Here is a 17,139-nt window from a genome sequence, read left to right as displayed (position 1 = left end):
CAAGGCTATTTTTACACTGCTTTTTATTGCCTTTAGCACTTGGCACAACTATCTGTAATCTAGAAGTTAATAACTTCTTTAGTGACTATGCTACTAATACAAGTCAAGGACACACTAGGATACTTACTGGTTTTCCTCTTAAAAATGAGGAGACAATAACTGTGAAGTAGAAAAAGTATAATGTTTATACTTACATCATTGGCTACTCCTGTGTGGATGAGGTCTCGTAGGAACCTCATGACACTACAATTAGCATCTCGGTGGTCCAAGGTGGTAGATGCAATAGCCCACTGTAAGATTGGGATGACTACCTGGCTCCTCAGTAAGGTGACAGGGCTACGCTGAATAAATCTGGTAAGGGAGAAGATAGATATGAATGACAAGATCAGGCTACAGAAGCAGCCAAAGATAATACAGTGTGTGTGTGTGTGTGTGTGTGTGTGTGTGTGTGTGTGTACACCTAAAGTTACCTTTTAAAAATTTGTATTAAAAAAAAAAAAAAGAAAGAAAAAAGGCAGTATAATGGTCACTCGCAACTGTCCACTTGAGATCTGGGAGACAGGTTTCTAGGTATGCCTGTGGAGGAATATCTTGCTTAGGTTAACTGAAGTGGGAAGACCTCTCACTGTGGTGGCACCATTCCCTGGGCTAGGATCCTAAAGCTTAATAAAAAGGAGAATGTGAGCTGAGCACAAGCACTCATCCCTCTCCAGTATTTGATGTGAACACATGGAGACAAGGTACCTCAAACTCCTGCTGCTATGACTCCCCTGCCACAAAGGACAGTAACTTCAAACAGTGAGTCAAAATAAACCCTTTTTTTCTTAACTTGCTTGCCAGGGTATTTTATCACAGCCAGAGGAAAATTAATTAAGATAGCCAGCCAAGGCAAGGACCATTTTTTGGATTAGTATCTGAAAGGACTCAATGTCCAGCTAAGATTTCATCAATCAGCCAACGAGCTTCAAAGATCAGTCCAAACTACCCAAACATTTCAGAACGGCATTTCCCAAATTATATTCTATGAAATATCAATTCCAGAATGAAAACAGTAATTTCTCAGAGAAAAGACTATACCATCCATAATTTTAAGTATTTTGTCTTATTTTTTAAGCATGACAACATTTCTCAGATTCTTTATACAGGGAGGCTTTTTGAAGAAAATGATGTATTTTTTTTTAAATCAGAAGAGGGATGGGTGTTAACTGCCATGTGGGTGCTGGGAATTGAACCCGGGTCTTCTGCAAGAGCAGCCAGTACTTTTAATTGCTGAGACATTTCTCTAGCCCTAAAAAGTTTTTTTAAATAAAATGCTTTTATTTTTATTGACTTGATCCAAAATTCCTTAGGCAGGACTAAGAAGGAATCCAAGCAGAAGTTCAGTAACAGTGGTGTCAAAGCCACTAGTAAAAGAAATTTAACCAGTAAGCAGGGTGACAAGCTGGTGGGGGTATATAGCTGAGAATACATTACAAGATAACTGCTAAGGCATCATTGGTTCTAAAATATGATTATAGTTGAAGGATATTAAGCTTCTCCAAGAAAACACTGGAGTGAAGCATAAAGTAATCACAGCATCATGAAAAGCTAACACAACTGGAGTTGTAGGGCTCACACTTCTTTTTTCCTTTTGGTGGTGGGCACGGAACCCAGAGCTTACACTGAGCTACATCTCTAGCCTATACTAAGTACATTTTTGTCTTGTGCATGTTTTCTCCGTGGTAGAAACTGAGTTACTTTTCCCTCTGCTTCCACTTAATACCTCATCCTCACCTCTGGAGACAGGCCAGCTCATAATTTTAACTCATGGTTATGAATCATTAATCTACCTTTCCCAAATGACCTCATTTTACAGAGAAGGAAACAATAAAGTGTTAGCAGTGCCAGGGATGAACAATTAAAATGAAAAGATTTTGCTCTTCAGAAGCTTACCTGGTAGCTAACCTGAACAGGTCATCTACAGTGTCAGGGTGGTTCTGGAGGCCATTCTGCTGTTCCAGGAGCTGAAAGGTGGGGATGCACAGTGCCTGCAACAGAACAGTAATTCTAAAATAAACATTGAAATGTATCTTTCACAGCATTTATACTTGCTAAACATCACAACAAAGGGAACAAAGAATGGAAGCATACAGGGGAAATGAAAAGATTGTGTTGGGGGTGGGGGCGAAGAGAGGCAGATCCTAAGAACTCTCTAGCCAGCTAGCCACCCTTGAGGAAAAGGTCTGCTTCCAGTTCAGTGAGAGACCTCATCTCAAAGCAATAAAGTGGAAAGTGACAGAAAAAAGACACAGGATGTCCTGTTTGTCCCACTGTAGTCTCTGTACACATACACACCTGCACACTCATAAGCATACAACATACTCAGAGTCTACATTTCAGAAAGGGGGCTGGGTGTGGTGGTGCATGCCTTTAATCCCAGCACTTGGGAGGCAGAGGCTTGTGGATTTCTGTGAATTCAAGGCCGGCCTGGTTTACAAAGTGAGATCTAGGTCATCTGGGGCTACAGGGAGCCCTTGCCTCCAAAAGACCAAAAGAAAAAGGGTAAGATTTCAAGCCAGGCATGGCATATGCTTTTAATCCCAGCACTCAGGAGGTGGAGGGAGGACCATCTCTATGAGATGGAGGCCAGCCTGGTCTACACAGCAAGTTCCAGGTCAGCTGGTGCTACCGGGAGCCCCTTCTCAAAAACAACAAAAGATTTAAGTTGATGAAATTGGACATGTCACCCTACTGATTGATCGACTTCTATTTTTTAACTAAAAAATTTTTAGACTTACTTATTTTATGTGTGTGTTTTGCCTGTATATACACGTGGTACCTAAGAAGAGGGCATCAGAATTCCTTAGAATTAGAGTTACAAATGGTTGTGAGTCATATGGATGCTGGGGAACTCAATCCAAGCCCTCTGCAAGAGCAACAAGTAGTCTTACAGCTAAGCCATCTCTCTAGCTCCTCCCCCTTTTGAAATTTTTTTTTTTTTTTTTTTGAGACACATTCTTACTAAGTAGCCCTGGCTGGCCTTAAACTCATAGCAATCCACCTGCCTCTGCTTCCTGGGTGAAGGAATTAAACATGTGCACCATCCCCCATCCCACCTTTTATTTATTTATTTTTTTTGAGACTGGAACTTGATATGTAGAGCAGGCTGGCCACAAATGGATTATATGCATCTACTTGGGAGCTTCTACCTCCCAAATGCTAGGGTTTAAAGGTGTGTATCATCATATCAAGTTTTGCTTGATTTTTTTTTAAAGACTTAAAAATTTTTTTGATTTATTTTTATTTTATGTGTATGAGTGTTATGCCTGCATGTGTATAAAAGTGTTGTACAGTGCCCACAGAGAACAGAAAAGCGTGTTGGATCCCCTGGAACCAGTGTTAGGGATGATTGTTAGTTACCGTGCGGGTGCCGGGATTGGAACCAGCAGTGCTCTTAACTGCCACCCCATCTCTCCAGACACCCTGCCTTTTTCAAAGACAATGCCTCATACTGTAGTCAGGTTTGTCTCAAACTCACAGTAATCATCTTGCTTCAGTTTCTTGAGCAATGGGATTACAGGTGTGAGCCACCATATCTATTTTATAGAATTTCTGGAAACTTATTTAAGTGTGTGTGTGTGTGTGTGTGTGTGTGTGTTGTGTTGTGTGTCTAAGTGCATATCTAGAGTCAGAAAATAACCATGGCTGTGGATGCTTGCCTTCCACCTTGTCTGAGACAGGGTCGCTCTTGTGTTTCTGCTGCATGTGCCAACCTGATTTGAGAGTTTCAATGCCCATGAGAGCACTGGAATTACAGACTATTGCTACTACATTTTGCTGGGACTACAGATGTGTGCTAGTGCACCTGACTTGTATTATGTGGGTTGTGTGGATTTGAATTCAAGTTACCATGCTTTCAAGGCAAGTACTTTTACCCAATGAGTCATCTCCTCTGCCCTTTGTTTTCTGAGATCTCCTTATGTAGCTCAGGACGGGTTTCAACTCACAAATCTATTGGAGTGCTAGGACTACAGGCATAAGATGCTGAAATTGGCTTAGTTTTAAAGTAAAGACACTTTATATATGTACTAGATGTGGTCTAGTTGCAAACCTGATGACCTGAGTTTGATTCCTGGGACCCACATGGTGGAGAGAACCAACTCCCACAAGTTGTCCTCTGATCTCCACACTCAGGTGGTGAAAAATATGCACTACCTCAAATAAATGTAATTAAAAATTAAAGAGAAAAAAGAAAAGCAATTACCACGTTTCTATCTCTCTGATATTAGAAAATCAACATGCCTTGGTTACAATAGAAATGAAGACACAACACAGTTAAAGGTTTTTAGGCCCTCTAGGCCCAACCTATTTATTCTCCCTCAAGAAAACATACCTGGAGCATATCTAATAATCCTTGCCGACAGCCTTCTTCCATACCATATTCATCCACAAGAATACTGCCAAGGTACAGGAAACAGGAATGCTGATGTACATGGTACACATTCACCATCTGCCAAGGGGAAATCAATTCAATTCTTTGCCTTTTAGAGAATATCAACTCAAGGATCTGTCTCCAGGAGGAAATTCAGATTGGGCTTTTCTCTTAAAAGCTATATATATAATCTAGCTTGTTGGTAACACTTTGTGAAATATAGGGTTAAATTTCTTAATTTTCCAGTTCTCTTTTTAGAGTTCTTTCATGCCCTTGACTGTTTTCCTTCCCAAGACAATGCTGAAAGTTTTCAAATACTTCCAATGACAAGCAATTTAAAGACTTGGGTAGAAAAAAAACTCTAGCATAGGACTCTTCAGTTTTCTAATACCATTATAGATACATCTTAATCTTAGCACCATATATTGCAATGGTAGTGACAAAATATTAAATACCTTCATTTGAGAAGTGAAAACTACTTAAACTGAGTTGTTTTCAAATCCACCTATTTTATCTTTTCAGTAAAAAATGTTTCTAACCAAGGTATCTTGATCTCAACAAGATTTCTTTATTCCACTACCTTCTAAAAATTTAGAGATAACTGCATATCCCCTCATGTTAAAAAAAAAATCACAGCAGGCATGGTGGTGCAAATAATACCTTTTTAAAAATTATTTATTTATTTATTTATTTGGTCTTTTTTGAGACAGGGTGTCCCTGTAGCCCCAGCTGTGCTGGAACTCACTATGTAGACCAGGCGTGTGCCACCACACCTGGCTTCAACCTGTAATCTTAATAGCTACTGAGGCAAGAGAATTAGAGGTTTGAGCTTGCCTGGCTACACAATGAGCCCCTATCTTTTTTTGGGGTCTTTTTTGAGACAGGGTCTCCCTGTAGCCCCAGCTGCCCTGGAACTCGCTATGTACACCAGGCTGGCCTTGAACTCACAGAGATCCGCCTGCCTCTGTCTCCTGAGTGCTGGGGTTAAAGGCGAGCCCCATCTTTAAAATAAACCAAACCACATCAAAATAATTTAAAAAATAAAATGCTGTCACAAAGAATGTGTGTTGCTCTCATTGTATAAATGCAACTCTATGAGCTTGTTGGAGGGCTTGATGGAGTAGTCTACTATTCTACCAGTATATGCCATAAAATGAGCATTTATGAACTATGGCTTTGTTCAGTGTTGTAGACTCAACACTACGTGCTCTATTCAAGAATAATTAAGTCAGGGGTTGGCCAACTTTTTAAAAAAGATTTTGTTTTTATTTGAAGTGTATGAATATTTTACCTGCATGAACGTAAGTATACCACGTGCATGAATGCCCATGAAGGAAAAAGGGTATCAAATCTCCCGAAATTGGAGTTGTAGATGGTTGTTAGTTATCACATGGGTGCTGGGAATCAAACCCACATCCTCTATAGCCAGGGCCCTAACCTGCAGAACCACCTCTCCAGCTCTGGGACACACAATAAAAAGTGAGGGTCTCACTGGCTACTTCACTCTTCTAACTAAAATGTGACAGTGTAGCACAAAAATGGCAAAACAAACAACAAACAGCCTTTAAAGATGTTACACTAACAAATTTATGACCCTGCTGGGAGGTTAACAGCAATACAAATTACTTTGTGATCTAAGGGTAAGTATCTTATAGTTAGAAACTATTTCACCAAATCATACCATCATAATTAGTTACCAGTATTAGTGATTAAAAGAACCAATTTGGGCTGAGGAAAGGGCTAAGTGGATAAAGTGCAAGTGTGAGACTGGAGTTCAGAACCTATGTAAAAGCTGGGCAGGTGTGGCAGCTGCCTGCAATCCCAGCACTAGAAAGACAGAGACACTCGATCCTTGGGGCAAACTGACCACCTTGAGTAGCCAGAATCAGTGAGCTCCAGCTTGAGCAGGAGACCTTGTCTCAAAAAATTAAGTGGAGCTGGGCGTGGTGGTGCACACCTTTAATCTCAGCACTCCGGAGGCAGAGGTAGGCAGATCTCTGTGAGTTCCAGGACAGCTGGGGCTACAGGGAGACCCTGTCTCAAAAAGACCAGAAAAGAAAAAATTAAATGGAGAGGAAGACGTCTTGTCGGCTTTGGGGGACACATACACATACATACATACACATACACAAATCAAATTTATTTTTTTGACAAGAGACTTGTATGAACAACAAAATATGGTCAAGATAGAAAAGAATCTCTTTAGGTCACGAAATAGTCAAATTTGACTTGCCTGACATTTTTCACACTGGATATTAATACAACAATGCTGACTACCAACATACAAAGGCTGAGTATGGTTATTCTTATCACATAATTTTACCCTAGAATGTGTTCCTATCAGACCAGACAACATATCTACTCAATATCTACTCTTTCTTTCAAATATATTTTAGTTTCTACTTAATCCAAATGGCTTCATTTCATCAGCAAAGCTTTTGTCTTAAGGCACAATTCTTGGAAATCTTACCTGTGTGACCAGTGGCTGCAGCAAGGCTGCAGATCCTTTGCCTACACAACGAACAGCAAAGCGCAGGCATCTGCAACAACGCTCTACAATCCGATTGTCAGCTCGGTGTTTATTTAGAGTCTCAGATAAAACTGGCCATATCTGAATCAAATTTATAGAACATAAGAAAGAAAACAACTATCAGCTGAGAACAGAATCTCAAGCTGGTAACAACAGATTTGGTTAAATTAATTATTTGGGGTTTTTATTGGGGGGGTGAGGGGGACAGGGTCTTACACTGTAGATCAGACTAGCCTTAAAACTGTGATAATCCTCCTGCCTCAAACTCCCAAGTACTGAGACTATAGATGTGCGCTATTACACCCAGCTTATTTGGCTTTTAAATAATTCTGACAAAACTTTATAAGAACACAAATACACACACATACACACCAGAGACCCACACAGACACTATACATGCTAAAACAAAAATTTTTAAGCCATAACTCTTAACCAAGTATGGTGATACATGACTTTAATTCTAGCACTCAGCAGACAGAGGCAGGTGAATCTCATTGAGTTCAAAGCCAGCCTGGTTTACATAGCGAGTTTCAGGCCAGTCAGGACTACATACCCTGTCTTAAACAGTATGTAAGTTAATAGATAAATACCATGACTCTTGATCCTTACATCATTCTGAGTGAATAAAGTACAAGGGAAGTCAAAGTCATTAGCATTGTCACGAATACTATGCTAGGGATTGGCTGGGCCTCCTAGCAACAGTTAATCTTTCTGCTTCTTTGGCCTTTCAAGTGCCATTAACAAACTTTTATTATCAAATATAAAAATAAACTGAAGCCATATTAACACTCTCCCTACGAAGATGAAAGACCAAGAACCTTCTCAACCCAGCTCCCCAAAGCCAGGGTGGGAGGGAGGAAGGAAGGAAGGCAGGCAGGCAATCCATGACATCCATTAGGACTTACTTCCTGTATGACTTTTTGGCACGGGTGCGTCTGTCCATTTTCCACAATAGGATTGGTGTGTCTGGGGAAGAAAACAATGGATCCAAATAGTCAAAGAAGAACAGTTCACTGAGAACCAGACCCTGACCCCTGTTTGTTTTCTTATAGTATCATGAAATCTGGTGGTAGAAGCCATTTACTTGCATCAACACCTTTTCTGTCTAGCCCCTTTAAACAAAAGCCAAACTACTTTAAGTGATCTTTTTAATTTTTATTTCAAATGCTCTATCACGTCCACCAGAACATGCAAATTCCATCCAACTCTGGTTACATATACTGCAGGCTAGGTGTTATTTCTACCTTTTCTACTACCACCTTTATAAACCTAAATGTGTTTCTTCCAAATTAATAAAAATATATACAAGCTATGTGAACCCACCCTGAGCATTAAAAGACAGCTCAAGTCCTAGCATTAAAAGACAAAAAGCTTTAATAACCACAGTTTACCAAGAGGTTTGTTGCAGTTCTAATCTGAACCTATGAAAATATGGACCCACCAACATTACAACAAATCTAACTCCTCTGTCTAGTAGTTCTGTAGTGCACTAATTTGATGAAAAGGAGGAAAACAAAACAAGAACCCCTGCATGATTAGCTACCAACCTCAAGCTACTCTTTATTTTTTACCACAAAATAAGTTATTGAAAGACTGTCCAAATAGTATATACAAGGGCTCTTCTAACTATACAAGAAAAGCGTTGGACCAAATTGAAGACATTTGTTGACAATTATAAGCCAAGTCTTTGACTTTCTCAACACAGGTATCTGTGTACCTGTTACTCTAATATTCCTTGAGTCTCACGATTCAGTCAGGATCACCTTTTAATCACTGTCCTCCAAATGCCTTTCTAATCTGGGTACCTCTTGATTTCAAAGGCCTTATTTCATCTGATTGTTGAAGAGACTTCCATATGTTTTCAGATTCATATACTATATAGCAGTGATTCTGAGAAAAGTGTCTCTCAAACAGCAGGGGGAAATGGCAGCTTCACCTGAGAACTTGCTAGAAATGCATTTTTTTTTTCAGATTTTTCCCAAGATTTAATGAATCAAGACACCTGGGGGATGGGATCTAGCAATGTTTTGAAAAACCTTCCATGTGATTCTGCTGCACACTAAAGTTTGTGAATCACTTAACTAGAGAACAAAGTGATGACATATATAAATAACAGGGTGGAGTTGGTGGGGGGTGGTTGGAGACATGGTCTTGCTTATGCGGTCCAGGCTGGCCTCAAGGTTGCTATGTAGCCAAAGATGGTCTTGAACTTCTGATCCTCTTGCCTCCACCTCTCAAGTGTTGGGATTACAGGTATAATCCATCACAACCAGCTTGCTTACTTTGAGGTTTCATATGAGATTTTAACCCCAGAGAAGAATACAAACTCTCCCATCTTACCTAAATATTACTGCCAGGCGATCTAAGAACACAGTGGGATCTGAAGATATGCCATTGCTAGGCTCCTGAGACAACAGCTGAAGATACAGAGACATACAAACATAAAGCAAATATTGCAACACACATCCTTATATATCCACCTCTTACTCAACTTCTGTGTGTGTGTGTGTTTTTTTTTTTTTTTTGAGATGGGGCCTCATTATGAAGCCCTGGCTAACCTAAATCTTGCTATATAGACCAGGCTATCCTCAAACACACAGAGATCCATTTGCCTCTGCCCTGAGTACTGGGATTAAAGGCACTAGCACTTTTAAATTTAGTTTTGAGTGTTCACTGTTTAGTGAAAGCTGGCCTCAACCTCTTGATCTTACTGAATCTGTCTCCTGAGTGCAGGGAAGTAAAGGTGAATGGCACCAAGGCTGGCTTTATCATTAATGTACTCCTACCTAGGGGGGAAAAAAAAAAGTTTACCATAAAACAGCCCTAGTGCCAGGTGTGACAGCGCACACCTTAAATTCCAGCACTGGGGAAGCAGAGGGAGGCAGATCTTTGATAGTTCAAGGCCAGCCTGGTTTACATAGTGCATTCCAGAACAGCTGGAACTCACTACAGGGAGACCCTATCTCAAAAAGACCAAAAACAAAAACAACAGCCCTAGTATGCCAACAGCAGGTGCATATACCCAGTGCACTGGTGTCTGTTGACTGCTTCAAGCAGTCATGTTAAGTGACTGACCTATAAATTCTGGGTTTGTAGAAGCACACTCTTTTTTTATTGTTGGTCTTTTATGAGAAGGGTCTCCCTGTAGCCCCAGCTGGCCTTGAACTCACAGAGATCCGCCTGTCTGCCTCCCGAGTGCTGGAGTGCTAGGACTAAAGGTGTGCGCCACCACGCCAAGAAGCACACTCTTAATGTTCTCACATCTACAAAACTGCCGAATGACATGTATCTCAAAATGTGTTCCTATAGTAAAGGGACCTGCAACTGTACTTCTTCCTTGTAGATACTTAACGCTTATCTTTTCCTTCTGAACATACAAGTATATGTATTTGTTTCGTTCCTTACTTAAATGAGCTCACCTTTTTCAATGCCATAACCTGAACAGAACATAGTTCACTAAGACATTCAGTAATCTTATCCAAAGGCAGTCTTGCTAGGACAAGAGCTGTTCCTGAAAAACAAAGTAAAATGCAAATGAAGACAATGAAGGCTGAACTGAAGTAATTAAATTAATTGATCTACATCATAAAGGTTAACAGAATTCTTTAAAAGATTAGCACTGTTTTTAAAATTATAACATTTGTTTTATGTGCTTAATTTGGCTTAAAGAATATAGACTGATTTTTCACAATGAGATAACAAAATTAATTTCTTCTTAGCAGCCAGTTGATTCAAAGATAAATATGCCTCTCCTAATTATTCAGACTTTTAAACTCTCCTTCCCAAAGCCAAGAGCGAAGCTATTTTTATAGGGCCATAATACAATCTTTCTCATTTTTTCCAGAGACTGAAGCTTCCAGAAGAGCTTTATTTTTGCTAAGTACCTTGGGCAATTCTTACCAGAGAAGTTTGAAAAACACTGATAAAATGTGGTATTAAGTCACCAAAACACACTTTGTAAGCTTAAGTGAGACCTTTTCTCTGGACCTCAGTTTTCTTTTCTGTGAAATTAACCAGAAAATTAACAATAAAGTTTGCCTTTCTTTCTTTTTTTGTTTAGAAAGTAGATACAAAAACCTCCCATTCCTTCTCCCCACATTTTTTTTGGTCTTTTTGAGACAGGGTCTCCCTGTATTTATAGCAGCTGCCTGGATTCCTATGGAGAATAGCCACCATATTTAAAATCTTCTCTAAATCTTTCTTCCTGGTCTTGATATCTCTTCTACTAGTCTGAGTTCACCACTCCTCCCGCTGTTTGTCTCTTTGTAGGAAGTCACTTAGTTAAGCTAACGAGTACTTTAGAATTTCTACTTACCACTTTGGAATGGCACTTCCTACTTTTTTGGTCTTCCTTTAAATTTCCCCCAATTTAAAAAAGCAAGCACTAAATGTTTAATTCAAAGGTGTTGTCTCTACCTAAAATCTAGATCTATACTATGTATACTGTAAGTAGTATACATTATTTTGATAGCCTTAAATTTCATTAGGAAAGGAATGCATGAGCACATACAAAACATTGTGCCCTGAATGGAAAAGCCACCTTTACCATCACTAAGTATATTTTAACTAAAAAGCTACAATATGATTTAAGATAACCCCGAGTAATGGCTTAGAGAAGACTGTTAATAGTTAGCATCTTAAGTAAATACCTTTTAACAAACCCACAGCAGCTTCTGGAGACAACATGAAGGAATCAAGGGAGTGGGCAATTTCTAGGAGTCCATTAAAGTGCTGAGCCATATGATCCCGGCAGACTGAACAAATGTTATGAATGGCTTTGGCTGCAGCAGAAGCCAGAGGCTTTTCACACAGGCCTTTCATCAAGTAGCCCAACACAGGGTCTAAAAAAGAGAGCCAAGTTGGGATTACATATGTGAAACTCAATGAAAGCATCTAGTTTGTTTGAACAAAGGTTTAGATTTTTTTGAAATAGTAACTCCTATCTGGCCTCCTCAGGCACCCACCCACACAGCATATATTCACACAACCACAACCACACACACAAATTTAAACAAAAACTTAAGTGCAAATGGCAATAAATATATGGAAAAGTGCTCAACACTGAAAAAAATATAAAAAGTGACTAATCTAGCCATCTAATTATTAAATACAGTAATGTATGAAAGAATGAAAACTCAGAGCTACCATTTGACCTGAGATGAATCATTTGGCAAAACAGGCCAAATTATTCAAGAAGATTATAGCTGTCTAAAGCTGACTGTTTTGTGTGTTTCTGTGCAGGTAAGTGCATATGGACATCAGAAGACAAGCTCAAATGTTGGTCCCTGCCTTCTCCTTTCTTTGAGACCATCTCTCTTATTCACTGCTCCATATACCATGCTAGCTGGCTCATGAGCTTTGGGAAAGTCTCCTGTTTCTGCCTTCCATCTCCTGGTAGGGGCCCTCAGGGATTATAAACACCTGATTTATAATGAATGACTTATTCATTCTAGTGTATGTACACCTCCCCTCCACCAAGTGCCACAGTGCCCATGTGAAGATCAGAGGACAACTTGCAGGAGTTGGTTCTCTCCTTCCACCATGTCAGTTCCACAGCAAGCACCCTTACTCTTGATTATTGAGCTATTTCACTGACCAAAATGCCCAGCTTTTATGTGGGTCTGAGGATCTGAACTTGGGTTGTCAGGCTTGCATGGCAAGTGCTTTACCTACTGATCCATCTCCCCAGTTCTAAAGCTGGCATTTTATATTTGTTTCTAGGTACAAAAGGTCTTTAAATACAAATGGAGCTGGAGAGATAGCTCATTGGTTAAGAGCACATACTGCTCTTGTAGAGAAACTGAGTTTGAGTCCCAACACCTATATTGGGCAACTTCCAATCACCTGTAACTCCAGCTCCAAGGGGATCTGATGCCTCTGTCCTCTGCTGCTGTACAAGTAGTCATACACACATTAAAAAAAAAAAAAAAAAATACAAAGCCGGGCGTGGTGGCACACACCTTTAATCCCAGCACTCGGAGGCAGAGGCGGGTGGATCTCTGTGAGTTCAAGGCCAGCCTGGTCTACATAGCGAGTTCCAGGACAGCTGGGGCTACAGGGAGACCCTGTCTCAAAAAGACAAACAAACAAACAAATCTTTAGTTTGGCATTTATATTATGTGCATACATATATACAAGTTCATATGTATGTATGTAGGTGCACATGTGTGTGAGGGTGCACACGAAGTTGATGCTAGGTGAGGCAGTGTCTCTCAACTGAACAGAGTTCACTACTAGTCTATCTAGTCAACTTGCCCCAGAGATTTGTCTGCCTCTCTAATACTGGGATTATTGGTGGCCACCTCACCTACCCAGTTTTTATATGGTTTCTATGGACTCAAACTCTAGGCCTCACATTTGCTCAGTGGGCCAAGTACTTACTGTCCAAGCTTAAAAACCTGCCTGTCGTGGTGGCTCATGCCATTAATCCCAATACTCAGGCGACAGAAGCAGGTAGGTCCCTGTGTGTTTGAGGCCAGCCAGGGGTACATAGTGAGGCCCTGTCTCAAAACAACAAACCCAACCAAATAAATTAAAAAACCAACCAACCAACCAAACAAACAAAAAACAAAACAAAACAAAACCCAAGCATGAGGTTCTGAGTTCAGATTCCCAGCAGTGCATATCTGTAACCCAGTGCTGGACTTTGGAGCCAGGTTGATCCCAGTGGCTAACCAGCCAGTGTAGCCTATAAAGGACAAGCTCCAGGTTCAGTGAAAGCTCTGTCTCAAAAAAAAAATAAGGTTAGCCGGGCGTGGTGGCTCACACCTTTAATCCTAACACTTGGGAGGCAGAGGCAGGCAGATCTTTGTGAGTTCGAGGCCAGCCTGGTCTACATAGTGAGTTCCAGGACAACTGGGGCTACAAGGAGACCCTGTCTCAAAAAGACAAAAAAAAAAGGTTGGAGAGCAACAGAGGGGAACACGAAATGCTGACTTCTAGCCTTCACACATGCAACATGTGGGTACTTAAAAGTCTTACACTTATACACACAACACACACAATAGGAACATTATCAAATGGTATGCTAAACTTAGAATATGTCTCAGTGATTGTATGTGCAAAAATGTGAAAAAAAAGAACATGTTCACTTTTTTGTGGCAATCATTAAAATCAGATCATTTGTAAATATTCACAAATTTGGGGACACAAAATTCTCAGAATGTATCTCTCTTAAATATCACGAGCTTGATTATGTATTACTCTTGATAATTTTTTTTGTTTTTGTTTTCTTTGGATCTCATTTTCCTTATCTGAAAAATGAGGGAGTTGAAACAATTCTAACTTTAATTCCAATTCTAACGTTATTCTTCATAACTATTTTTTTTTTTTTTTGAGTCAGGAAGGGCAGACAGAGGTTATAACCAACACTATGCATTTTTATTTATATTGTTTTGAATAATTCTTAACTTTTTCTTTTACTGCATAGTCTATTAGTTGTTAGAATTAGTCTGATTAGCTCATACAGGTGCTCAAGATTGCCAAAAACATAAATGTTTGTGCTTTAAGCCAAGCAGAATAGTCAAACCTTTCCCTATATGGAGATATCATCCCCCCGCCACTGCCCCGATCAGGTAACAAATGTTATCACCTAAGCAACTTCCAACATGCTTGTTCTGTCAAAAAAGAAAGCAGAAAAATAAAAGCAAGAGAAAGAAAGGAGAGAGGGATCAAAAAAGGCTGACACGGCAGAGACAGAGAGCAGAATTCCATATACCCAGGAACTGAGGGTTCCGATCAACCACTTCACTCATTTCTCCAACCAGCTCAATGCTGGTGTACCGCACAGCTGTGTGTACAGTCTCTGGGAGACGGACAACTCCTTCTAGCACCTCCACAAGTGTAGGATTGTTCTCCCTGAGGACAGAAAGCAAGTACTTCAAATTACTGTCTTTAGAGGTCATGCTCTGGCAAGTAACAGTTTGCAGTGAAGCACATTACCTAAAGGGCTTCCAAGTGAATAATCATTCAAAAACATGTTTATCACCAAGTATGAACACTTTTTAGACTTTGTATTTTATTTTTTTGTTTTCTTGAGGTGCTAGAAATTGAAGCAAGGACAGGCTAGACAAGTGCTCTACCACTGAGCTACATTTCCCAACCTTGAACACTTTCAAATCCTCAAAAAAGGAGGAAAGACAGAAATTAAAGATACTGCTCCTTCCTCTTCTGAATGCCAGGAAAGTGTCTAAAACCACATCATGCTATCAAAGAGAGGCACTTGCAATCAGAAACACAGACGTTAACTGAAGATGAATGCCATCTTTTAAAGAATCTAACTTATTCCTCTATCTGCAGCACCTAGTACAGTGCCTGGCACATAGTGGGCACTAAAGATATATTGCATAATATTTAAATGAATGAATGAACAACTCTCAAACATCACTTTCTATTAGCTGTTATCCTTCAAAAGATTTCTTATGGCTAGATATTGGAAACTATGAAAAGGAAAAGTACAGGAGGACCAGCTCACTAAGACAGAACTCAAGAAAATATGCTGCAGGAGTCATGAAGGTGCCCTGATTTGGACACAAGAGAAAAATTAAAGTTAACCAAACACTTTCCACAGCTCTGGGAATTTATTGCCCTTACCCTCCTACTATACTAGGTTAAAAAAGCAGCATGGAAGATGTCCCTGAGGTAGAATAAAATCCAGAAATAAAGATGTTTAAAATGCAAGTATTACCCAGGATTAGAACATGAGCACCCCCTGCTGATAACTAGGTTTATTAAGTTCTTTAAAAGAACTAAAAAGCTACAACCACTCAAGATAATTGAAAATGTTCTCTCATTTATGCCTTAACTTTCCTATGAACATTTGGCCAGTTATCAAAGACTATCCATCCTTTCTCAAATCAATACATTTTGGATAGAATATTAATGTTTATGGTAACCTTGAGAATGCCAGAGAAGGTTCTAAAAGACACCAAATTGTTTAAGAGCAAATGCAAAAGTAATTAAGAAGCAGAACTTCTAACAGAGCAAAGTAAACCTAGCCATTTCCTTAAACATTTATTAGATTAGAAACATTATATATAAAAGTTCACTGACTAGGTCCCTGAAAGGCAGCAAAGAAAGAAGCACTGTGCTTTTAACAGCTATCTGCCTTAACCATATGTCCAATAAAGGTCCCAAATAGAAAGCTGAGCAAAACACAAGATAACAGATAATAGCATCAGTGTGTGAACTTGTGACGTAAGTAAATTCTGTTTAAGAAACCCTGTTATAAACCCTCTCTGAAACTCTTAAGACAGAAAGAGAACAATGTAATTAAACATCTATAAAGGTAATTTATGCAAGCTTACAAAAATAGGAGACCAATTAGTGCCTATTTTATTGTTTTTAAGCAAATATCAACAATTTTTAAGTCTAACAAATGCTTTGATCACACCCACTGTCACAAGGGAGTCACTGAAGGAAAAATAAATCAGCATTCTATTCCTAGCATCAAGAGTAAAATCATTTTAACTCTAGGAAATGCATTAAAATGGCCTCAGCAATGCAGGCCATCCTGCATTAGGTGCTAAAAGTCAGAAGACTAGACAGCAGCATAGAAGTTGTTCTAGGAGTTTCCAATCAAGAGAACAATGGTATGCATTTCCCTTCTCTCAACATTTAGAGTTCCCAGCAAAAGACTTATTAGACACTCACGGGTCAACACTCTTTGCTATAGCAGCCATGATAAAGAGAACCGCTTCTGTCACCTCCCAGGGTGGGTTGCCTTCTTTCAGAGTAGAATACAACTAGAGAAGAAGAGGTGGATTATGGATCCATTAAAAGGAAAACAGAATTCCAAACCAAACCAAAAAATTCTGTTAGTTCAAAGAAATGACTTCTCATTTCTAAATCTAACTAGGCCTCAGAGCCAGCTAAGAATAGTATTTTCATTTTTCATATCCTAACTAGAACTAACTAGTATTTCAGTATCTAAAATAAACCTATTTAGAATCCTAAGCATGTTTCCCCAGACAATAATTACATGGGAAAAATGAAACATTACTTGAGTGTCTTTTCTGGTCTTGATAGTTGATAAATCTAAGCATATTTAAACCCATATTCTACATGTGTTTTTGCTTTACACTTCTATTATTTTAGTTATTTGTCTAATAGTAATTATTTTACTGATAGTAAAAGTGAAATTCCTAAAAACACCAATTGTTTAGAAAAATTTATTACAGTATCATATCCAAGCTCAATT

The 17,139-nt window shown here is 39.3% G+C and overlaps 1 protein-coding gene across 1 annotated transcript in view; it reads right to left on the bottom strand.

Moving 5' to 3' along the window:
• Window positions 1-17,139, bottom strand: part of Tnpo3 (transportin 3) — an 83,185-nt gene that overhangs the window by 15,702 nt on the left and 50,344 nt on the right. Inside the window, exons 10-19 of the mRNA XM_008846370.3 lie at window positions 16,593-16,684; window positions 14,659-14,798; window positions 11,591-11,782; window positions 10,361-10,452; window positions 9,282-9,358; window positions 7,847-7,907; window positions 6,882-7,022; window positions 4,373-4,489; window positions 1,933-2,027; window positions 195-351 (exon numbers count right to left, since the gene is read on the bottom strand). Coding sequence (XP_008844592.1) covers window positions 195-351; window positions 1,933-2,027; window positions 4,373-4,489; window positions 6,882-7,022; window positions 7,847-7,907; window positions 9,282-9,358; window positions 10,361-10,452; window positions 11,591-11,782; window positions 14,659-14,798; window positions 16,593-16,684 — 1,164 coding nt within the window. The remainder of the gene's footprint in view (window positions 1-194; window positions 352-1,932; window positions 2,028-4,372; window positions 4,490-6,881; window positions 7,023-7,846; window positions 7,908-9,281; window positions 9,359-10,360; window positions 10,453-11,590; window positions 11,783-14,658; window positions 14,799-16,592; window positions 16,685-17,139) is intronic.

This window comes from Nannospalax galili, unplaced genomic scaffold (genome assembly GCF_000622305.1).
Source record: "Nannospalax galili isolate Female #2095 unplaced genomic scaffold, S.galili_v1.0 scaffold660, whole genome shotgun sequence".
NCBI lineage: Eukaryota > Metazoa > Chordata > Mammalia > Rodentia > Spalacidae > Nannospalax > Nannospalax galili.
The sequence above is the reverse complement of the archived record's forward strand: the minus strand, read 5'-3'. Positions and strand labels throughout refer to the sequence as shown.